The 19,114-nt window shown below is 52.5% G+C and overlaps 1 protein-coding gene across 16 annotated transcripts in view; it reads left to right on the top strand.

Moving 5' to 3' along the window:
• Positions 1-16,969, top strand: part of ATP2B2 (ATPase plasma membrane Ca2+ transporting 2) — a 383,598-nt gene extending 366,629 nt beyond the window's left edge. For 10 of the 16 annotated variants that reach the window (XM_019428155.2, XM_053898117.1, XM_053898118.1 and 7 more), the window contains 5 exons: positions 1,248-1,461; positions 3,174-3,385; positions 3,562-3,669; positions 5,503-5,685; positions 13,907-16,969. In XM_019428155.2, coding sequence (XP_019283700.1) covers positions 1,248-1,461; positions 3,174-3,385; positions 3,562-3,669; positions 5,503-5,685; positions 13,907-14,218 — 1,029 coding nt within the window. In that variant the 3' untranslated portion in view covers positions 14,219-16,969. Of the gene's footprint in view, positions 1-1,247; positions 1,462-3,173; positions 3,386-3,561; positions 3,670-5,502; positions 5,686-6,931; positions 7,104-11,051; positions 11,107-13,906 lie in introns of all 16 variants that reach the window. The other 6 variants (XM_053898122.1, XM_053898127.1, XM_053898125.1 and 3 more) reach the window with 4 other exon arrangements.
• Positions 16,970-19,114: the final 2,145 nt, after the last annotated feature.

Below are 19,114 nucleotides of genomic sequence, written 5' to 3'. Positions count from 1 at the left end.
CTTCAGCTCAGGTCGTGATCTCACAGCTCATGAGTTTGAGCCCCAAATTGGGGCTATCACGGAGAACCCTGCTTCAGATCCTCTGTCTCCCTTGCTCTCTGCCCCTCCCCTACCTGTGTGTGTGTGTGTGCACGTGCTCTCTCTCTCTCTCTCTCCCCTCTCTCTCTCTCTCTCAAAAATAAACAAATATTTAAAAAATAAGAAAATAAAAGGCAGGGGAAGAAGAGCCTGAAGGAGATGGAGAAGGAACACAGAGAGGAAGAGGAGGGCCAGACGAGTGGGGTCGGGCTCCAGGAGGAGGCAGTGGCCAAACCAGGAGATGAGGCTGCAAAATGTGTCTCTAGATTGGTGACAAGGAGACCTTGGCTGGTGACCTTGGAGAAGGGGATTTGGGGAGCACAGAGAGGCCAAAGTCTGGCTCCTAAAGACATGTCAGCCGGGTGTGCGAGGGAGGAGGGGACAGTCGATCGGCTCCTCCAGGCAGTGCACCCCGCGCAATATGATTGTGCACAGAGTGGTACCACTATAGGACCCCAGTCTCAGCCAGAGAGAGGCGTGCAAGGATCCACACCAGAATGTGGATGGCGGCAGCCTGTAAGTGACAAGACCACTGATGAGTTTTAGCTTCTTCTGTTATTCCTTACTTGCCCAAATGTTCCACCACCAAATGTGTTATTTCTGGAATCACAGAGGCACACAATAATTGCTTAAAGTGGGATGATGAGGTAAAAAGGAACTGGGTGGTAGTGAAGAGAGGACAGGGGTCATGGGCACTGGTTGTGGGATAGCAGAGACCAGAGCCATTGACAGCTGAGCGGAAAGCAGCAATGGGGAGGGCAGAGGGAGGGTGAGGACATGGGATTTGTGCCGGAGACGGGATCTTGGCCTTAGCCAGGAAAGATGTGTCCACAGGGAGTGAAGGGAAGGAAGGCAGATGGTGGGGGTGTAGGTAGGTTTCCCAGAAGGCAGAGAGCTGCTCACCATTGTGCCCAGAGGACTCTATTTTCTCTTTGGAAGAGAACACAGGTACGCAGGTCTAGGCTGTTCTCCGGGGAAGGGAAAGCCTATCAAACCTGCTGGGTGCCTGCTTAGGAGCCCAGCGGGCAGGCCAGCCTAGGGCAGACCCACTGGGCAGAGCTGACTCAAGATGCCACCAAGACGCTGCTGAGACCCATACCCGGCACTTCGTAGCGGCAGGTGGGGCTGACCTCCCCCGTGACAGCCTTCCCCACCACTGCCATCTCCAGGACTCCCCTCTGAAGGCCGTGCAGATGCTCTGGGTAAACCTCATCATGGACACGTTCGCCTCGCTGGCCCTGGCCACTGAGCCGCCCACCGAGACCCTGCTTCTGAGGAAGCCATACGGCCGTAACAAGCCCCTCATCTCTCGGACCATGATGAAGAACATCCTGGGCCATGCCGTCTACCAGCTCACCCTCATCTTCACCCTGCTTTTTGTTGGTGAGTCCCCCACCGGCCCACCTGGGACACGGTGGCCCAGACACAGCATTCTGGATTCACATCTGCCTTCTCATTTGCCAGGGAGGTAACAGAGGCCCAGGGAGGTGAAGTTAGTTGCTCAAGGTCACAGAGCAATTCCTGGGCAGAGCCAGGCCCCGTCTCAGGTCTGGCCCACCCCAAAGCCAGGGCTTTGCCACTGATGACGGCTCCAGAAACTGAATACACACCGTGCAAGGCGGCACACAAGTGCTGATTTATGCTCCTCTCACCTGCCCCATAGGAGCCCAGGGCTCTGGCCTCTCCTCTGACCCATCCCTGCACCTTATCCTCGCCCCTGAAGGCATCCTCACTGAGACTTCCCTGAGGAGGTGCCGCATGCCTGCCTAGCCACCAGCTATTTCCACAGCATTCTCATCTAGGCTGCTTCATTTAGGTTTTCCAGCCACTCAGTGGGGCCGGCACCTGTGCCACCACCATACATTACAGTGAGTGCCCTGAGGCACACAAAGGTGAGGTAACTTTGCCTGGGGGACGCAGCCCAACTCAGAAGCCTGGGTAAAGACCAGGCCTCATTTCCTTGGGTGCTTCAGAGATGATGCGGGCCAAGCCTACCCCTGGGTCACAGAAAGGCCCAGAGTGGGGAAGGGGCTGGTCCACAGTCACACAGGGAGTGGGGGCCAGCTGGGAGTCCCCAGCCGGGGCAGGGCCCCTCCACGTGAGGAGCTGGGCTTTCCATGCCCATAATGAGCACTTACCTGCTAAGTCCAGGGCACAGGTGTGGGTAGTGCATGGACCCTACTCCTCAAGGGGAAGTCCTCTTGTGTAAATTTTGAAAGCAATGTGTTGGCAGGACTATCGTAAAGGTTATGTGTAGAGTCTTTGAAGAAGCCACATGAATGAAAAACTAGGAGAGAAGGTTGCCAGGTGGGGGAGGGGAGAAGAGGGCAGGTTCCCGGTCTAATTGCTGGCTTCCCCCACTTGAGCACCTACCCTCAGTGGTCTTGGATTCAGCTCAACACCTCACACTCTGAAAATTCCACAAGCTCTCCCAGCACCTGCTTACGCAGCTTTGCAAAGGGATATAGAATGACATCAGGCCTGCCACCTGTGGCTGTCCACACAGCAGCCGGGGGGGGGGGGGGGGGGTTTGACTCTCCCCCATCACGTGACAGCTCAGGTACAAGAGAAGGAGGCCACATAGGCAGAGCCGGCCTGGCCTAGGAGTCCCAACCTCCAGGTAGCACTCGATGTTTCCTGTAAGAGCCCCAGGGGTCTCCAGAGGCCTCAGCAAGGGACACATTCAGTTACAAGAAGTAGCCCTTTCAGGGGAGCCCAAGGCCACAGGCTCCACCAGGGATTCCTGGTTCACGCCCAGTCCTCCCAGTCCCCGATGAGTTTGCCAGCTGGAGGTCACTTTCTATAAGCAGTGTCAGCTCACAACACAGCTGGCATTCCACCTTTATCAGATCTCCACAGAAAAGCGAAGTAAAGTTCACCCAAGGTCTTTCCCCCTAGAGAAGAAAGGGTTCTGTTATTCCTCCACTCACACTCAGGACCACACAACAGCACAAGCCCACTCTGCCCCCTGATATCCAGAGCACCGCCTCTGACCTGCATGACCCACCTGGCTGTGTAGGAGAGGCCCCCACGCGGGGCCAGCGTCTTCCCCAGCCGTGGCCCTCAGCCCAGTTCCCTCCCTCTCGGCTTGGCAGGCGAGAAGATGTTCCAGATCGACAGTGGGAGGAACGCACCCCTGCACTCACCACCCTCGGAGCACTACACCATCATCTTCAACACCTTCGTCATGATGCAGCTCTTCAACGAGATCAACGCCCGCAAGATCCATGGCGAGCGCAATGTCTTTGATGGCATCTTCCGGAACCCGATTTTCTGCACCATCGTGCTGGGCACCTTTGCCATCCAGGTAGCCAGGCCCCACCCTCACCTGGGCTGGGGTGGGCAGTGGACAGGCGGGGCCCCTTGGCAGTGCCCTGAGAGCCCAGACCCCTGAGTTGGCCCCTGATGGCCTATCTCTCTCTCTCTCTCTCTCTCTCTCTCTCTCTTTCTCTCTCTGTCCCTGTGCTCCCCTTTGACCTCCAGATAGTGATCGTGCAGTTTGGGGGGAAGCCGTTCAGCTGCTCTCCGCTGCAGCTGGACCAGTGGATGTGGTGCATATTCATCGGGTTGGGAGAGCTCGTCTGGGGTCAGGTACGTTCTGGATGGGTTCTCAGCAGAGGGAGAGAAAGAGCACTGGACAGGGAATCCGGGAGCCCCAGGAATAAGTCCTGACTGCCCTGGGCTCGCTGTCTGGCCCTAGGCAAGGTCCTCCCCATCTCTGGACATGTGAGCGATGGGGTTTGGCCCCAGGTCCCAAATACTGGTCTTTGGGGTACCACCACTATAATTTTTGCTATAGATCTATATACCTCTGATCCTACTATTTGCTTGATGGTTTCCCTCAATCCAATCAGTTATTTTAATTGAAATTATTTCAAAAGGCAACTTTATGTTGTTAACAGGATTAGAAAATCGCCATCATCTGTCATACACAGAAGCTAACCAAAAAAATAATAATGCAATGAGAACTATGTTATTAAACTCTAACTAGATCCTGAAGCCAGCTTGTTGTCTAAAGGGGTCCAAGCAGAGACTCCTTCAGAGGGCTCCAAGGAAACAGAAGAGGGGTGAACGCTCCCTTGTCTCAGAGCTATTCAGTGCTGTGTCTGAGATCCTCCCCAGCTTTAGGGAACCATGGGCTGAATGCTCTGTGGGGGCCCTTCCAGCCGTGACCCAGAACATTCTCCCTACTTTTGCCCAAGTCCTAAGCATGTGTGCGTGTGTGCATGTGTACATGCATACACACACACGCTCACACACACGTGCACACACTCCTTCAGAGCACGTCTGCTTGCAGACAGACCAGGATGCAGTGCTTGGGAGAAGTACCTGGAACTGGATCTGGGCCAAGGGGGCCTTATTCCCAAGGTGCTCCGTCATCCAGGTACTGGGAGCCCCAGGTTGCCTGAGACATTGTTCTTGATTTCAAGCTGTTCCAGGCTGGAGTGGGAAGTTGCAGTAGCAGAAATTAGATAGAAGATAAAGAAGAAAATTTAGTTTCATCCAAAAAGGTCCTTCTTGCAACTTTGGAGCTTCTTTGGGAAGTTGATAAACTAGATTTGACTTTGCAATCCCATTCCTTGGGCACCCTCACAGCCAGGCCATCTTTATCCTCCTAGAGCCCACACCCTCAGGGAGCTCTTGGCTTCTGGGAGAGCAGGCTCCTGACGCCTGAGGATTATGCCGGTGGGCAATGCTGAAACCTCCAGAGAACCTGTGAGACTGAGTGTCCAGGCCAGCCTCTGTTTGTCCCTACAGGATAGGAAAGGGGCCTCTAATCTCTGTCACCTCAGCCTCCCCATAAGGTCTGTCTTTCAGGTCTCAGCCCCACGGACAAGCCCTTTGGAGGACGATTAAGGATAAAAGCATATCCCCTTCCCATATTGCCTTCCCTTTCTGGGAAGGCAACCATTCCAAGTCCTAGGACTGGCTGCCCCCAAGGTACCCGTGCCCTGGGCCCCTATTGCCCACACTCAGGTTCCACAGGACCAAATGATCAGGAGGAATGAGCCCAGGGACCTGAGGGCCAGCCATGAGCCAGGCTCATGCACAGCAACTTAGATACACCACCCTGCTTAATCCTCCAACTCTGAGAATTACCCCCAGCTTTACAGATGGGAAAGGCAGAGCTCAGAGACATTAAGTGACTTACCCAAGGTCATGTGGCCTGTAAGGCCTGGGGCATATTCAAAGTCACATCTGTCCAACTCCTGAAGGCCAAGATTTTCCTCTGAATGAGTGAGTGACTTAAAAAGCAAATCAATAAGCAATTATACAAGACGGAATTGAGGAACAGGTAGGATGAGTTAAGGAGCGAGCTGAGCATGAGTAGGTAAGTGGGGAGGAGAGGGGGGTGGGGTGGCAGGGCGGAAGGAGGCCACCTGTGGGACGACCCCCATCACCCTGCCGCTGGACCCCCTGCAGGTCATCGCCACCATCCCGACCAGCAGGCTCAAGTTCCTCAAGGAGGCGGGGAGGCTCACGCAGAAGGAGGAGATCCCAGAGGAGGAGCTGAATGAGGACGTGGAGGAGATAGACCACGCTGAGAGGGAGCTGCGGCGGGGCCAGATCCTGTGGTTCCGAGGCCTGAATCGGATCCAGACCCAGGTACGGGAGGCTCCCAGGGCGGGTGGGTGACGGAGACGGGCGTGCTCCATGCCACCCCACAGGCACTCAGAGACCGGACTCCGGCCTGCTCTCCCATCTCACCAGCCGTGTTCCCTACACACACGCTCCCGTGGCTGCTGAAGAAGCTGCGGCCTCCCCAGGAATGTTCCGCCTCGCCCCGCAGACCAGCGAGGGGTCAGACTGGGGGTCACACCCACCATGGGTTTCGAGGGGGGATGCCCCAAAGCGGGGAGGGGGCCTGAGTGCTGAGGTGAGTGAGGGGCTCCGGTCGGGGTCGCGGGGCGGCCACCGGGAGGGGCAGTGCAAGGGTGGGCACCAGTCCATGTAAGGGCAGAGCCAACCCCACATTCTCCCGGGCCTGGGGGTCAGCCTGGGAGGTCCTGGCGTCTCTACACGTGCTTACATGTCCTCCACCTGGGCCTTCAGACACTGCCCTCCGCCAGGGTGTTGACGCCACTCTGGGAAGCAAAGTTTGGTCTTCCCCACACATACACAGACACACACGTGCACACCAAGGACACACAAGCCAAGCACACGCGTGGGACGGATTCCTTCCCCAGGACGGAGACACGTGCCACAAATGTGTAGGCCCCACACACTCCTGCACAGCCCTCTGCCTAGGCTGGAGCTGTAGTTCACACTGTGCGTTCACAGCCCTGCGGGATGAGGGACACGGGGGACTAGGAAACTAAGAGAGGGTGGGTCCCTTGCCCCCCCATCACTCTGGGAAGTACTGCCCAGCCCCTACCTCGATCCGCCAGGCCTAGGCAACAAACAGAAGATCACCTGGGCTGCTTCACACCCCACAGGGCACCCCCAAACATCCTCTCATTGGCCTCCACAGCCCTGAGAGGTAGGTATGCCCCCCTAGTTTTAGGGGTGACCAAGGTTCAGGAGACAGCACTCTCTGAGAGCCGGGGTCGGGGTGGGACAGGTTTCAGACCAAGAGCCTCCTGACACAGCCTGGGTTCTCCCCCACGACAAGGACCCCAGCACACGGCCCCCTTGGCCAGCCCTCCCCGGGACTCTGGGGCCTACAGATGGGCCTGGAGCTGAGCAGACATCTTGCAGAGGCTTTGAGTGTGTCTGGTAGTCTTTGTTTGACTTTAAGTGACGTTGTCGTTGTCACCGTGGCTGCGGCTGTTCTCGTGGCGTTGCGCCTGTCAGTCGTGTAGCTGTGTGTCCGTTCTTCTCGCAACTTGTCTCGTTCTCTCCTCCGTTGCAGATTGAAGTAGTCAATACTTTCAAGAGCGGGGCCTCCTTTCAGGGGGCCCTGCGGAGACAGTCCTCCGTCACCAGCCAGAGCCAGGACGTAGCCAATCTCTCTAGCCCTAGTCGCGTGTCGTTGTCCAATGCTCTTTCCTCTCCGACCAGCCTTCCTCCTGCTGCAGCTGGGCGTGAGTGTGAATCCTTACTGCCTCGGGCGCCACCGACGCCAGTGCTGGGCGGGCAGGGGCCGGGGCACCAAGGACACGGGGGGCAGCCAGTCATGGCGAGGCCCAGGGGGCTGAGGGACCAGAGCCATAGAGAAGGGTCCCAGTTGGTCAGGAGAGCATTGCCAGTCATGGGGTGGCAGTCATTTGGTGGGCCAGGGTTGGCTGGGGTCAGGGTCAGGGATTTAACCACTCAGCTAAGGGGTCGTGAAGGTTGAAAGTGGCCAAAAAGGTCTGGGTCAGTCAAAGGATCAGCATCTGGAGGGGAGTTTCCCGTGATCAAATGTCCCAGCACCACAGGGTCACAGCAGCCAAGGGACAGCAGTCAGCGGGGAGGGCAAAGCTTCAGTCTAGGATCAGTCTAGAATCATACTCAGTCAGGAAAAGCCTAGCCCATGAGGGCAAAGTCAGAGTTGGCCAAGCAGTTAGAGTCTTATAGTCAGGTAGGTAGGGGGTTACCAGGGGTCAAGGCCCTGAGGGGTCACAGTCAAGTCACAGTGGGGTGCAGCCAAGAGAGGGGTCACTATAGGTCAGAGATCCTAGTCGGTGAGGGCTCCCAGGCCATCAAGGAGATCACAGCCTGGTAGTTCAGAACCTCTGCCTTCTCTCCTTGTACATCTGAGGACATCCACTGCTTTACACACACTTTTCCCTGCACACTGAGAGTCTGACCCCTTTCTAGAAAGGACAGAGCTCCTGACCCATTCAGCTTGACCTCAGGTACAAAACGGTGGGCCCAGGCTCACGTCTTGGCTGGGTGCCAGGAGGCCCTGAAGAACCTGGTCTAACCCGTGGCTTCTGGCCCTTCCTCATCTCAGGGATAGCAGGGTACTCTGACCTCCTCCATCTTCTCCCTCCTGCCAAGCTCACCTCCTCCTTTTAAGTGGAGACTTCTGACCTGGGTCTCTCATTTCTGGCCTGTCGAGATCTTTCTGAACCACCCCTCCCCCATGGCTTCAGGCCCCAGGGAGAATAAGAAGGGTCTATTTGCCACCTGCCTCCTTTACCTTGTCTCCAGTCAGCCTCTCCCAAACCATAAGGGAACCTCTGGTTCTCGTCTTCTCAGATTGCCACAGTGTGTCTGTTCTAGCCCAGCTTTTGACGAGGAACAGACTCTAGGCTTCATCTCTCCATATTTTGTAAAGTGCCTGTTCCCCCATCCAAACACAGTACACCCACCACACACATCCCCTTCCACTGGGTGGGAAAGGACTTGCATGCAGGGTGGGACCTGGGCCATCTGAGCCCTCTGGTGGGAGACACAAGCCACAGAGAGACTGCTGATGGCATATGCTCATGTCCCATGACTGTTCAATGGATGCAGCCCTGCCAGGTAGACAGGATAAGGGGGCGGGGGGGGTGCGGAAAGGGGAACAAAAGCCCTTCACTCATTGTGAAGCACTCATTGTGCTAATGTTCACTCATTAGCACAAAATCCCAGCAATGGGGAGGTGAAGCCAAAGTGAAATGGAGAGCTATTTGAGCAGATGGTGTCCAAGTCGCATGTCTGTGACTATCACTAGGAAGTCACTGCCAGGCTTTCTCAGGGCAGGAAACACTTTGGTCCCCTCCTCCTCCCCTTTACAGCAGAGAGCCTCACCCAGCTGACCTACTCCTGCGTCCACATAGCTCTGGCCTTGCTCAGCACTCACTACCACCTTTCTTGAAGACCAATGACCAAGTGTTCTGGTCTAGGGGCACCTCGCTGGCTCAGTGGATAGAGCATATGACTCTTGATCTTGGTTCAAGTGTAGAGATCACTTAAAAAAAAAAAAAAAAAAAAGTTCCGGTCTGGAGAGTCACTGGCTGAAAAATCCATTTCTTTTGGCTCCTGCCACCCCTCCTGGTGACTCCTGCAGCCCCCTGGCTGGGTCTGGCTGCCAGCCAGTTTGGCTTCTGAGTGCTCACTCAGCTGTTTGTCCATCCCGGGTTAGTCTCTTTCTTGAGGCATGGTGCTTCACCCTGGCCACAGCCAGAGACCACCTGGCATTTCTGGGTACCCATGCAGCCTTTGGAAGTCTTCCTGTGGCATAGCCCCTCACCTTAGCTCTTATAGTCTAGGGAAAGAGCTTGGTCATCTCAAACCTGGGTAATATCATTCTCACCTTTTCCTGTGCCATTTATAAAACCATAAGGCCAGCCAAGGAACAATCAGCTCTCAACACTTCTTCAGAGAAACACCCATTTTTGCCCGCCTCTCCAAGGACCCAACAGGAATGGTCAAGCGTGACTCCCTCATCCAATTGCCATCTTGTCTCCTTAAGCATTTTGTATTCCTACCCTCTATTGGAGACTCCAGACTGTAATTCAGCATGCTTTATGGGAGCCTGACCATCCCCCCTAGCCAAGGGTACTGGTTCCAAAAGAGATCACGACCTCTGTGGTTTCAACACACACATTTTGGTCAATACAGTCACAATGTGAACTCTAAATAAATAGTCCCAGTTCCTCCTTCTCCTGAACAGTCGTTATAACAATGACATACCCTCTGGTCTCCAAGGACTCTGAGGGCCCTCTAGCTACTGGCCAGGGTCCCTTCAAAAGCCAAAGGCTTTCTTCCCACAGGGAGGTGTGAAGCCAGTAGCCACAGTTAAGAGAAGGGGTCCCAAATTGTGTGGGATGGAAAGGTAGGCTGCCTCCCACCTCCTCTGAGGAGGGTCTTCCTCCTGGGGATTCTCCAGCAGAGGAGGATAGCCATATGCATTCTGAGTTCAAAATACCTGGAGTCTGTATATTCTAGAAGGAGTCAAACCACTGTTTCCTGGGTTATCAAGAGTTAAGCACCAAGGCCAGGGACCCCTGTCCCTGGGATGGACTTCTGACTCATGACCTTGGGGTGAGGAGCCCCCCCACCACATCACACATCGCTCCCCAGGCACCACTGTGGGACAGAGGGTGCCAGGCAGACAGGTGCATGCAGACGTGACAGGCAGGTCAGGCTGGCATCCGGAATGTTTGTGTGGGAACTCTCGTCCGCTCTCGTGCTTTCCTCTTCTGACTCACTCAAAAATGAGAGGTTTTTTCCCCCAGAAACTTAAAGGCACACGCCTATAAGGCCTTATACTTGAGCCTCACTCAGCGTTTTCCAAAGCTGTTCCCATATTCTTCACTTCACATATGCCTCGCAAATGAATAGGAGGAAGGAGTTTCTTCAATATATCCATTTAACTGAGAAAGACACTGAGGCTCAGAGAAGTGGACTGACTTGACCAAGATCACCCAAGTGAGTGGCAAGAGGCCTGACTCCAAATTCCCTCATTTTTCCCACCAGTGCACACCACTTTCCAGACAAGCGCATAGACCTGGAGCCTGCAGAGGTGGAATTTTCATTCCAGAACCAGTGCCCATGCCCATAGTCTCATACAGTGGAAAGGAGCCAATCCTCTGGGATTTAGAAGGCCAAGAAAGCTGTCTCTCTGCTTGAATTTCTACCAGCCTGGCAGGGACTGGGGAGAAGGGCACCTCCCCGCTGGTGATCCAGGACAAAATTAACATTCAGCTCTGACCCAGGGCCAAGCTACACTCATCTGCACCCATCTCAAACCACTTTTGTATTTAGCGAGTGTGTGGCAGGCTCCGTGTTGGTCAGTGAAGGTCCTACTCCTTCAAACCAACCAAGCCAAGAACTGCAGGGTCCTTACCCAGAACCGGCCACTTTCTGGCCACTACCAGAGCGGGCATCTTCTATTGCCACTTCCCCGTCACATTCCTGATTCTGAGGACTGCTAGGAGCAAGGAGTTTGCATCTCTTAAGGGGAGAAATGAAGAAGGAAAGAAAAGAAAACTGTATCTCTCATTAGCGTTTTGGTAACTGACTTAGTGCAATCTTGGGTTGGCGAGAAAATGGCTTGCTTCTGGGGTGGGGCCTAGACCTCTCCACTGTCTGAATATTCCATGTGTTTGTTTCCCTAGAGGGCTAGAGAACCCTGGATACAGAGTTCAGCAAGAGAGAGTGAAATTAAAAGAGGTTGTGAGTCTTTAACCTTGAGCCTGAAATGAATGTGAATCAATCCCAGACTCTTGGCTTCCCTGAAGCCGGGTAAACATTCGAGTATGTCGAACCCGTCCCAGCCCGGGGCCTACGCATTTCCTCAGAGCCCTCCAACACGGGCATGGGTGTCCTACTCCCTTTGTGCCGATGAAACCAAAATGTCTAAAATCCCACAGGCCCGGTCCTCACCCCTCTCCCCTCCCCCCATGCCCAAATGCGGCTCACGCCCAAAAATCTCACTTTAGGGTAGGCAGGGAAGGGAGGCGGAAGAGCTTTTTTTCTTCCCGTATTTTTTTTTTTTTTTCCATTTCAGCCGCGGAGTGAACCGAAGTGGAGACTTGAGATGGCCGTGGTGGGGTGTCCCGAAAAGTCTTGTCCCCACAGTCTTGTCCAGAGCAGTTCATTCTCTCTGTTGTCTCCATGCCAGGGGGAGGGCAAGGGGCCTGCATCTCATTGTGTGTCGTCCCCTCTGCATTTTCAGTCACATGACAGGGTCCTGCCACCATCCCTCCTCCTCCACCAGGTGCCCCAGCCAGCATCTTATTGCAGTTCAGCCTCAGAACACACTGGGCACTAGGCTGGGCAGTTACAGTGATTATTATTCCCATTTTACAGATAAGAAAACTGAGGCCCACAACACCTTTTTCATTGTTTTCACTGAATCAAGGGTGTAGTGGCCTGCTCATCAGGAGATCAGAATATTTAATAATCTCTGCAGAGCCACGAATGGGGAATCCAGGGAGAAAGAATCCTCGGAGCAGTGAAATGCCTGTCAGAGGGCCAGCACTAATGCATGGCATCTGCAGGCACCTGCTACCTCTTATTTAAAGCATGATTCCAACAAGGAGGCTCCCATGCAGTCCCCAGCCCCAGCACATAAGAAGGAAAAGTGACAGAGATGCTTTTGAGAAAACAAGGAAAAATCAGAACTACTAATGATGGCTGACAACAAAAGAAACTTAACAAACAAAATCAAAACTGTGGGGTCTTACACAAGACTGAAAAGGATTCCTGACCAACTTGAAGTTAAACCCTTCTCTGTACACACTAAATAGATACACATATTATGTGCTTTAGAAACACTTCCCTCTGAAATAGTAAAATAGACCCTGAGCTATGACACTTAAAACCACCAGCCACAGTCACCCAGAAAACTCACTTCCATGGCCCACGCTTTCCCCACCTGTGTCCCACCAGCAAGATACCCCTGGGTTCAGCTGAGAGTTCCACAGATCCTGGGACCGCAAGGGCCTCCCCACAAGGACCCCAGCGGTCCTCTGCCTCCCGCGGGTCTGTGGTGTGAAGGCAGCCACTGCTCTCAGCTCCACGGCCACCTCGGCTGAGGCTCTGCTCCTTGGAGACACTGAGGCTGCCTTGTATTCCCCTGCCACTGCCTCCACTCTGAGTTGGGGCTAAGAATAGAGGAGAAAGTACCTTTTTATCCCAAGTTCCATCTGCCCCTGGAGATGACAGGCATGGCTTCCCCCTCCCAAGAGTCTGGAGAAGGGACCCCTCTCTTCAACACAGGGATCCTGTTCCTCTGCACTCTGTGAGACAGGACAGGGGACGACCAGTGAGGCAATGTGGTCACTTGCCCATGGTCAAGGCACCAAAAGTGCCAGAGCCAGGACTCAGGCTCAAGTCTTCCTGACTCTGAGTCCAGTGCTCTTTCCACCAACCTGGAAGACTCAAGATCCAACCCCCTTTCGTGGTTCAGAGAACCATGGCTTCCAACGAAGTCACAGAAGGTGAAAGAACATGCTGTTTTGTGGCTCAGGTCCACACCCCCTAGAATCCCACCCAGGGCTGGGTTTGGCCATCTGATTCTGGCTTCCTTTTTTGGGGTTTTTGTGTTTTCAAAGCACAAGTAAATCAAATACCCCAGGAAATGAGGGACCCCAAAGCCAACTCCAATGACTGGCCAGGGCTTTGAGTCTATACTCGAGTGTTTACCTCCCAAATGCATGAAGGAAAGAAACGTTGGGTACAAAGACCTCCGTTCACATTGTCCAGGCTTCCAAGTGTAGCCGTGTGTCTGTCTGTGTGTGCTGTGTGGTTCCTGACCCCTCACCGTGGCATGCTCCTGCCCATGAATGTCATCAGTCTGCCGGCTCCTTCGTGCTTTCTGGCTGCCTCTGCTCTGCACCCCAGAAAGCCCTGAGTTGGCTTTGGTTTGCTTTGCTGCCTTTGGTTTGATGTTCCTGTTCTCTGGCCCTCGTGTGTCTTCTCCCATCCCGGCTCATCCAACTGTCTCCCCCTTTCTGTTCCTTTTCCGTTTGTGACGTTATCTGTTCCATGTTGTATGGTTTCTTAACTGTGTGTGGTTTTTTTGGAGATTAATTTTCTAAAAATAGCCTCTCCTCCTTCCTCCTTTATTCCCACCTGGTCCCGCACCCCTTCTGCATGGTTGAACTTCTGCTCTAAAGTTAACAAGGCTCAGTCTCTCACTAGGTCTGGGTGGCCGCCGGAGTGGACTATGCTTCCTTTAACCACTGTTTCCCACCATCTCTGTGATGGGGCTTGATTCCTCCTGTCCTCATGCTGTAGTTCTGACCAAAACCAAAGCAGTTTTTAAAACCTCTCGGATGCATATAACCTGAGCCCCTCTTCCATTCTTCCCCCTCCTCCCATGCTCATAACACCCAGCGACTGTGGATTCCAGCCGCCTGCTGTGCCCTGACCCCTCCCCCCAACCCCTCCTCCGAGCCCCCCCCCAGCTTGGCTACTGGGCCCCCCACCCAGGGCAGTGCTTCTCACCCCTATGTTTCCCTTGCAGATTCGCGTCGTGAAGGCGTTCCGTAGCTCTCTCTATGAAGGTCTAGAAAAGCCTGAGTCTCGAACCTCCATCCATAATTTCATGGCTCACCCCGAATTCCGGATCGAAGATTCACAGCCCCACATCCCCCTCATTGACGACACCGACCTGGAAGAAGATGCCGCACTCAAGCAGAACTCGAGCCCGCCGTCATCGCTCAACAAGAACAACAGCGCCATCGACAGCGGGATCAATCTGACGACTGACACAAGCAAATCAGCTACCTCTTCAAGTCCAGGGAGCCCCATCCACAGCCTGGAGACGTCGCTTTAGCTGAGGACCCCGCCGCCACCCACCCCCGGGCCCCACCCATCCAGGCACCCAGCTCACCCAAGCAGCAACGAGCAACAACAGGAAACCAAATACTGGCGAGAAAACCAACATTTCCACCCAAAAGACCCTTTTTCTGGCTGCGATGCTGTTTGAACTCTTTTTCACTTTGAGGCAAGGGGCGGGATCTCCTTGGGGAGGGGGGGCTTGCGGGAGTGAGTGATTTTCCCAGAACAAGCCCTTCCCAGCTCCCGCCCGAACATGGACCAGCCATGCACCCGCCAGGCCACCACATCCCCTGCATGAATGTACTGTGCACTTCCAGTCCTCCCCTTGTTTGGTTTGGGGGGGGTCGGGGAGGGTTTTTTGTTTGTTTTCTTAGGCGGGAACTGACAACAGACTCTTTTCTGAGACTATTTATCCAATCGACTGGTCTGTGAGTTTTTGAAATGCTTGCGCAGCATGGTCTCAGTTGCATAGGTTAATTTAACAACTTTTTGAAACTGCAGAGCTTAACTCACCTAGTAAATTTGCACCAATGGAACCGAAGAACTTCATAGACACTCACAAGGTTATATCCATTTCTTTGTATCTATATCAACGTATACTTCTGCAAGACTGTATACGTCCATATAGATAGGTATACACACACACACACACACACACACACACACAGATATATAAAGTTTTTTTGCCGGCATGTTGCCTTGTTTCCGCTTAAATGCTCTATTTTAACTTATTTATGTCCTAAAACAAGAATGTAATTTGTTTACAAACCTGTAGATAACGTCTTTGGCTATTTGTACGGTTTAAGAACACTGGTGGCTGAGATGCTATAAAGACAGCTCAGCCCAACAGACACTTCCCTGGATTGCATCCTTGATGTTTTACAATAGCCATGCTCTGATTTTTGCCTGCTGTTTCCGTTCAATTATGTCACTACCGCGGGAGGCTCAGGCAGACGCCAAATGCTACTGAGTGTCCATCCGGAGTGGGTTAACACCGTGCTCGTGCTCCGTAGACACAGGGAGAGGAGGAGAGAAGCCTTCCTAGGTTTGCAGCACTAACGGCCGGCCCGGCCCGAGGAGGATGATGGGGTCCGCCAAGCTCTGGTTGAAGACTTTTCTCTCGATGAAACTCGCTTGAGTTTACTAAGAGCATTTCAAAAAAAAAGGTTCTCTTTGGCACTGTCTGTACAGAGATTGAGGTAGTGTTGCAATATTATAAATGCTACTGTGTTGATTTTTTTTTTTAGTAATTTAGAGGTTTATTTACTTATAAATTGCAGCATATAAGCTGTTGGCATACTGGATGAGGATCATTAAGGCCTGCTGCTTTTATTTTTATTTTTATTTTTGAAGAAGAGTAGCCTTTTTCTCTGCACTATTTAGATCCGAACGAACCTTATGATGTGTATATTGAGATGTATTCAGTGTGATTTTTAAACCAAATTGTCTTCCTGTAGTCGCAATATATACTGTAGCCTTTTGACAGCAAGTCTCGCTTTCCCAGACAGAAAGCCATTCTGAAACCCTACAGTATCACAGGTGAGAAAAGGTGGTTATTTTCCCCCCAAGACAATAACAGCACTAGTAATCCCACTTAATGAGAGCTTATTTAATTGTACGTCAGCCTCTTAACTGCTAAGCACTTTGTGGGTATCAGCTTTTTTCATAAAAGAACTTTTGTATTTAATACAAAGTTTGCTTTGAGACTTTTCAGCATACAATCTTTTTCCATAAACTTGTACAGTGCAAAAGACATTTTGAATACCATGATCGATGACGTCCCATGCTTCGAGGAAAACCAAACACTTTTCCACCTCGCTTGCAAAATTCATTCCTCATACTGACCTTTCCCACAGTTGTTCTGTGTCAGCTCAGCCCTTCCCTTCTCCAGGCCCAGAGAATTCTTCCACAAACAAGATGAGAGCCACTCGGGAAAAGAGCCATAGTCAGCTGGGAGGGCCTACGTCTGGGTGGCTGTGAAGAAACCTGAGGGTTTGGGATCCCAAGTCAGCCCATCCCACCTGGCAAAACCTTCCTGGAAGGAGGACCTTCCGTGTGCGAGAGCATCACCTGATTGTCGTGAAGGAATATCTCTGAATGTACCCAGCAGAGGAAACTGCATCCCCAAAGGGGTGACCAGCCCTCAGATATGCTTACTGGATTCCAATACAAACACCACAAAAAGCCAGCCCACTGCTCGCCTGCCGAGAAAGTAGAGACCCGCACATGTAAAACATGGAGCAGCCTTGGAACACGGTGTTTTTTTGTAGCTTCCTTTCTCAAGGTTTTCCATCTCCCCACCTTCTTTGTTCCAATCTTGTGTCCATGACCTCATTCCACGACACCAGGAAAGCTGTGCTTGCACACCCATGCTCCCTGTTTATTTGGAGCCAGGACACAGGGAAAAACAGGAGGGGTTTCTCTGAGTGGAGCCTAGCTTGGAGAACAGGGAGCAGCGGAAGTAACGGAGAACACCCGACATTAGCGTTGGTCTTTTCTTGTCAGGAATGATGGATGCTCACACAGACACACACACACACACAGAGGAAATGATTGGTTTGTCCAAACTCACTGTAGTACATAAAGCTTGCACTCTGCGTCCTATATCTAGCAGCATGGGGTACGTTTGGCAGTCCACCCCATTAGGGGGTAAATAATTTATGACCATTCATCTGTTTTTATGAATTTTTTTATCTAGACAATAACTGTAAATAAAGAACTCACCGTCTCTGTTCATTTAATACTATGCAATGGTTATGCTTCGATCGCTGACTCTTCTTACTGCCGCAGTGTGATTCTGAAATGTCTGTGGTTTTAAAAAAAAAGGGAAAAAAACAAAATCAAACAGAACACAGTAAATATATATTCTGTAATGTATATTTTTTTCTAGTTTGGGACTGCACCATCCACGTAGCTTCTTTTCTGTCCTCTGGACAAGGGCTCCAGGAGAAGGTAGCAGATTCATTCTGAAGTCTAAGTTCAGCAATTTGTCTCTCCCAAACAGATGAGAGAAGAGCGAGGGGCCCAGTGAGTGACCCCTGATGCTGGGGAATCACCCACTTTTGAAGGTGGGCAGGGAGGAAATGTCTCCTCCCTGCCACACAGGCAGCACTTTCCCTAACTCAGAAGCAGCCTCGATTGCTCCCACCACCTCACCTCACCCTGGCCCCTTCCTCCTTTGTCCCAACTGGAGCACAGAGTTGACAAGAGGGAGGGTGCCCTGCTTTTGAGACCAGACCAGTGGCAACAATGGTACTGGGCCGAGGACTCTGGACCTGTCTCAGCCTGGGTGGCTTACCCCTGGAGTAGCCACTCTTCACAGCCATGTTGAAATGCCCCCCCACCCCCACCCCGTACCACCTACTGATGGTGTATATAGATGTGGGCCTATTTCTGGAATTTCTCTTCTGTTCCCTTATCTGGGTGTCTCATCTGGCACCAGCCATACAGTTTTACTTACTGTCGCTTTATATGTTTAATCATGTGATAGGATAAATACCCTTCTCTCTCTCTTTTTTAAAACAAAACTTGCTGGTTACTGTCTCACAGCTGTTCTTTTAAGTAAACTTTAAAATGTTGCCAAGTCTTCTTCCAGCCCCAGCCCTTCCCCCACCCCATATACTAGGCCCTGTCATTCTACGTGCAAACATCTTCCTGCCATTGTAAGCACTGTTCACTCAGGGTCGCTAAATAGAGTGTCTCAAAGGAGAAACAAAAGGAGTGTCCTAAATCTTGGGGGGAGGCCGGATGTTCCCCCCAACAACATCTCATCTATACCCTAAGCAAGGGTGTCAACAGGAGAGGCCACCAAGTCCCCTCCCAATCTCAGTTTGGGACCCAAAGTCACCCCCCCTTGGTTGTGCTGGGGTGGACCCTCCACCTGCCCCAGTCCAGAAGAGAAAGAAGGCTCTCTCCCAGACCTGGAGCTACCTGATGTATGGCCCAGTTGTTTGTATTTCTTATCCTCCTCCTGGAGACACATTTATTCCCATCCCCCTTTCCTGAACTGCTTTTTTTTTTGGGGGGGGGGGGGGTGGGGAGGGAGTTCACTTCCTGTTCTTTGTCCAAAGTTTTCTCAGTGGTTGTATGATAGGTCCTCTGGGATGCAGCCATTTCTTTCCTGGACCTTCACGCCACCCTTACCCTCTGCCCATTCTTGCTCTACTTACAGGAGGCTGTCAGCTAGGTGCACTGTGACGTGCCTCCTACCCAAAACTCTCTCCCTAGTGTCCGAGATCCCATCAGAAGATGGGAGGGGTGCATTTCTTGAAGGCTTTGGGTCTTCTAGAGCCAAGGCCTAAATCAAACAACAGCAGAAAAATCCCCAGGTCTTGTCCAAGTTCTGAAGCAAGCTCTTCTGATTGTGATGTAGAGATCCTACTCACCCAAGTACAGGGAAAGGGATCCCAGGACCTGGGCATCAGCCATCACCCCCTCCACCAAACACAAGACCTTTGAGGCTGCTCTGGGACCTTCTCAGCCCCCGAAGTCTGTTTTGTAACGCCTGTGGTGCTCTCCCTCCGGACCTTTCCTCTCGGGGGTCGCCACACTTTGCTAACTCTTGTGTGCACATATTTTATAACAGAGTAGCGAGGAAATGGTGCCGTTCCAGCTTCCACGAGCTGCCCGGGCTCCGGGGGGCTCTGGGGCAATTGGGGCTGGGAAGTGACTGTGCTCTTATTGTACACTCTTTATTTCTCTGTATCTCTGGCTTGTGCTCTTTGTAATTAATGGGATTTGTCTGCCTTTTCAACACTATACTGAGCAATAACAATAAATGCACACGTGGAAACACAGACACGGTACACATCACAAGGCCTTTTTCCGCAGGACAGCTGGGTCTTCGTCCTCTGTGGATTTGAACTCGCGAAAACTGAGTCTCTGGGAGGGA

Source organism: Panthera pardus, unplaced genomic scaffold (assembly GCF_024362965.1).
Source record: "Panthera pardus isolate Hobbes unplaced genomic scaffold, ASM2436296v1 HiC_scaffold_8, whole genome shotgun sequence".
Lineage (NCBI taxonomy): Eukaryota > Metazoa > Chordata > Mammalia > Carnivora > Felidae > Panthera > Panthera pardus.
Note: the sequence above shows the minus strand (reverse complement) of the source record. Positions and strands in the feature narration are given on the sequence as shown.